Consider the following 3,652-nt stretch of genomic DNA (forward strand, 5'->3'; position numbering starts at 1 on the left):
CACACTGTGGTACAGCTACTTTTACTTCAGCATACAATGAGTACTTCTTCCATTGCTGGGTTTTGGTAGTTGCATGTGTGTATTGTAAAGGGGAGGGGGAAGAACAAGCAGAGCGCTCGAATATGTTGTTGTTGACGTCAGTCTGCCGGTGATCGGCTGTGAAGTATTCACACACTATCAAGTCATTAACGTGCAACTGATTTCCGTTTCTGAAGATGAACTAACGTTACAACCACAGACGTACAACAACTCCTGTATGTGCACGCTGTCCGTGTGCTACGCTGACTTAGCGGTTGAGTTCCACCTTTTTCTTCCTTCAGTTTTCAAAATCAATTTTTAGCATTTGTGAATCGATATAGAATTGTAGAAGATACTGGAATTTTCTCCCACCGCTACAGGGATGGTAAAATATTCAATTCCATAAGGCATTTAGGTGAAATGGAACATTAAATATTATATTATGATTACATTCAACAACTATTCACTTGATTTTAAGACTCAAAGATTCCATATAAACACCTTAATCTCACAAAATGAGTGAGCACTAATGTGAAACAGGGAGGGAGGGAATTTGTGACAATCTCCTATGCAAACCTACTGTAAACTGACTGTGACTTTCATCCACCTTTCTTTTACAACAACGTGTGAGTGAACTGTTTGGCCATAAAAATCTGGGAACAACTATAGCTCTAAAGCAAACATTACAGAGAACTCGACATCCTTCAGCTGGAGCGGCACCAACTTCATTACAAAAGCATCAGTCGTTGGGAGTTTACCAGCTGGTGCACTTTGACGGGGTTTTTCATGTTGTTGAGTCCACAGTCTTTAGTGACATTCACACAGCATGAGTCAGGCACAGAATTTTTATTAGGTTTGAAGTTGGCCCAGTCAGAAGTACTGTTCACACCACAGCACTGCACCTGGAAGTATAAGTGAGTCAAATGAAAAACATTTCATATGGACGTTCCCATTGTAAGTCTGCAAATCACAAATGCACAGTAAGATAATACAACTTGTGCCAGCAGATGGCGGCAAAAAAAAAAAAAGTCATCTTCCACAGCACCGGCCAACAGGATGGAGCAGTGTTATGTGAAGGTGGTGCCAACTTAAGTAAACAGTGAGTATGGAGTACAGAGTTTACAGTAAACTTACATCCTCCTGCAGTTTATCCACAGCCTTTTTCAGCTCAGTGTTGTTGTTATAACCAGCCATCATGTCAACGAGGGTTTTCTCGACCACAATTGAGACCTAGAAAGGAGACACAACATGCAGCCAAAGTTAAACCATGCCTTCTGCAGGGCTTTATGTAACTAACAATGAATTTATGTACATACTTCATTTCTGAAGACATATCCAGCTATTAATGCTGCCAAGTCAATAATGATGGCCAGTACGAGAAAAATGGCAAACTGCAAGAGAGACAAAAAATGGTTACTATGCAAATAAGATACTTTTTGCATGTTTTGGAAATGTGTTACTTAGAAATTTGTACCACAGATTTTCCTCTAAACAAAGTTAATTCAACTTTTTTTGTCTAATGATGAACAGATACCACTGTATATGAATTACCATGGTGACCATGCAGGAACTCTCCTTCCAGGCTCCACAGCAGCCAAAGAAGGCAATGACAAAAATCACTGCACCGACTGCAATGATAACAATGGGAGCTGCTGAGGCTGTTGGATCAGTGATCTTTAAGGTCTTGTTCAGAGCCACCTGAGCCATGATTCCCACCACACTCAATGCTAGGCCGCATACCTGCAGGAAAAGGAACACATTCAATTAGGCTGGAATAATATGTGTTTGTGTAGGGATGAGTATTGAGTATTTTCACACTGTGGTACAGCTACTTTTACTTCAGCATACAATGAGTACTTCTTCCATTGCTGGGTTTTGGTAGTTGCATGTGTGTATTGTAAAGGGGAGGGGGAAGAACAAGCAGAGCGCTCGAATATGTTGTTGTTGACGTCAGTCTGCCGGTGATCGGCTGTGAAGTATTCACACACTATCAAGTCATTAACGTGCAACTGATTTCCGTTTCTGAAGATGAACTAACGTTACAACCACAGACGTACAACAACTCCTGTATGTGCACGCTGTCCGTGTGCTACGCTGACTTAGCGGTTGAGTTCCACCTTTTTCTTCCTTCAGTTTTCAAAATCAATTTTTAGCATTTGTGAATCGATATAGAATTGTAGAAGATACTGGAATTTTCTCCCACCGCTACAGGGATGGTAAAATATTCAATTCCATAAGGCATTTAGGTAAAATGGAACATTAAATATTATATTATGATTACATTCAACAACTATTCACTTGATTTTAAGACTCAAAGATTCCATATAAACACCTTAATCTCACAAAATGAGTGAGCACTAATGTGAAACAGGGAGGGAGGGAATTTGTGACAATCTCCTATGCAAACCTACTGTAAACTGACTGTGACTTTCATCCACCTTTCTTTTACAACAACGTGTGAGTGAACTGTTTGGCCATAAAAAGTTTCATCCACCTTTCTTTTGTGTGAGTGAACTGTTTGGCCATAATAATCTGGGAACAACTATAGCTCTAAAGCAAACATTACAGAGAACTCGACATCCTTCAGCTGGAGCGGAGTGAGGAGTCCATTCCCAGAGGACACAACTGCAATATGATTCAATCTGGGGTGGGGGTTAATCACAGAAACAATTAGTTTTTAATCAAATAGTCTATTGAGAAAGAAATGATCTGCAGCAGTTTGGTCTAATGGTCCAATTCACACTGTACTACTTGTACTATCACAGTAGAAATAAGAAAACCGGCAAATATCCACATTGCAGAAATTTCCGGTAGTGGTACGTGTTAGATGTTTATTCTTTAAAATTACCTGACAGATCAAAAAGTGCTTGATCAAAAATGACTAGCAGAGTTGTAGCAGATTAAGTTTCTGTTAATGTACTAATTAATTATCATTTCAGCTGATAGATAAAAGCTCACAAAACCTTTTTGACGTTCTTAGTATGTCCCTAAATTAAAACAAACATCCTGACAGGAAGCAGCACAGGACAGAGACATGAGTTCAGCTGAGGGGATATTACAAGACTTAGTGATACGTTTCCTGTATTTTTCCCTCTGCCTGTTGAGATGCCGCACACAGATGAACAACGGCTCCCAGCTTAACTGGTCGTACTACACATGAGCGTTTTCTTATTTTTAACATTTGAAATGAATTTTACAGTAATGCTCATGTCAGGATAAAAATCTAAACACTTCAGCTCCTCCCCTCTCCATGCATCTATATGCCACCATTACCCATCACTAACTGTGTGTCTCCTCCCTCCCACAGCGTCTCCTCTCTCTCTCTCTCTCCCTGTACCTTTCTGCAGGTAGCCCTGGCTCTGGAGCTCTACGTTTCTCATGAACAGTCACCGGCCACAACCACCTGACGGGTGTTTGATTGTTCGTTGTTGTATCTTGTTGCTTTGCTTTTCTCTCTCCTCTATACGCTCACCCCAACCGGTCGAGGCCGAAGGCCACCCACCAAGAGTTGGTTTTGGAGTGTCCTTCATCCACTGAATTAAAACACTATATACATTACCAAGAGCTACAATAACCACAAATGGGATAACTTCACAAAGTTTCACACTTCACTGAGGAACTAGACAAGGATGCC

At 40.6% G+C, this 3,652-nt stretch overlaps 1 protein-coding gene across 1 annotated transcript; it reads right to left on the reverse strand.

Annotated features, from left to right (window-relative positions):
- Positions 1–741: 741 nt before the first annotated feature.
- Positions 742–1,782, reverse strand: LOC109953772 (CD63 antigen-like; the record flags this gene model as incomplete). Its single annotated transcript, XM_020589234.1, has 4 exons — positions 742–920; positions 1,153–1,248; positions 1,335–1,409; positions 1,570–1,782. Coding segments are annotated over 4 exons (558 nt in total), but the record flags the coding sequence as incomplete, so codon positions are not given.
- Between the last annotated feature and the right edge of the window lie 1,870 nt (positions 1,783–3,652).

The sequence above is a fragment of the Monopterus albus genome, unplaced genomic scaffold (assembly GCF_001952655.1).
Source record: "Monopterus albus unplaced genomic scaffold, M_albus_1.0 scaffold1293.1, whole genome shotgun sequence".
NCBI lineage: Eukaryota > Metazoa > Chordata > Actinopteri > Synbranchiformes > Synbranchidae > Monopterus > Monopterus albus.